Here is a 378-nt window from a genome sequence, read left to right as displayed (position 1 = left end):
CGCCGTGCTCCGCCAGCCTCTCTCCAACCGCTGAACGGCTGTGATTTTCGGAAATTCGCTGCGATTGAAAGCATCAGATATAACCGTGATTGCGTAAAAAGCCCTCTTGATTAACCCCAGTGATCTGCCGACGTCTCAGGGTGAAATATCACGATAAAGCTTCTTGCACGATCTGCCATTATACCATTCAGCCTTGATTAAGAAAAGAAAAGAAAAAAAGCGATTAGATTGAAAACCCCGAAGAACAGAACCCTCACACCCACACGCCCTCCTCTTCCGTCGCCCCGCAGGTCCACATTCGGCTGACGACGGGCGTGAGCGAGAGCGCGGGCGACCTGAAGAAGGCGTATCCTGCAGGAGCGACTGGGGATCTTCTGC

General features: G+C 52.6%; 1 protein-coding gene across 1 annotated transcript in view; it reads left to right on the top strand.

Moving 5' to 3' along the window:
- LOC119590516 overlaps window positions 1-378 on the top strand; it is a gene marked incomplete in the record, with an annotated part of 54,991 nt that overhangs the window by 46,476 nt on the left and 8,137 nt on the right. Inside the window, 1 exon segment of the mRNA XM_037939164.1 lies at window positions 291-378. Coding sequence (XP_037795092.1) covers window positions 291-378 — 88 coding nt within the window.

This window comes from Penaeus monodon, chromosome 27 (genome assembly GCF_015228065.2).
Source record: "Penaeus monodon isolate SGIC_2016 chromosome 27, NSTDA_Pmon_1, whole genome shotgun sequence".
Taxonomy (NCBI): Eukaryota; Metazoa; Arthropoda; class Malacostraca; order Decapoda; family Penaeidae; genus Penaeus; species Penaeus monodon.
Note: the sequence above shows the minus strand (reverse complement) of the source record. Positions and strands in the feature narration are given on the sequence as shown.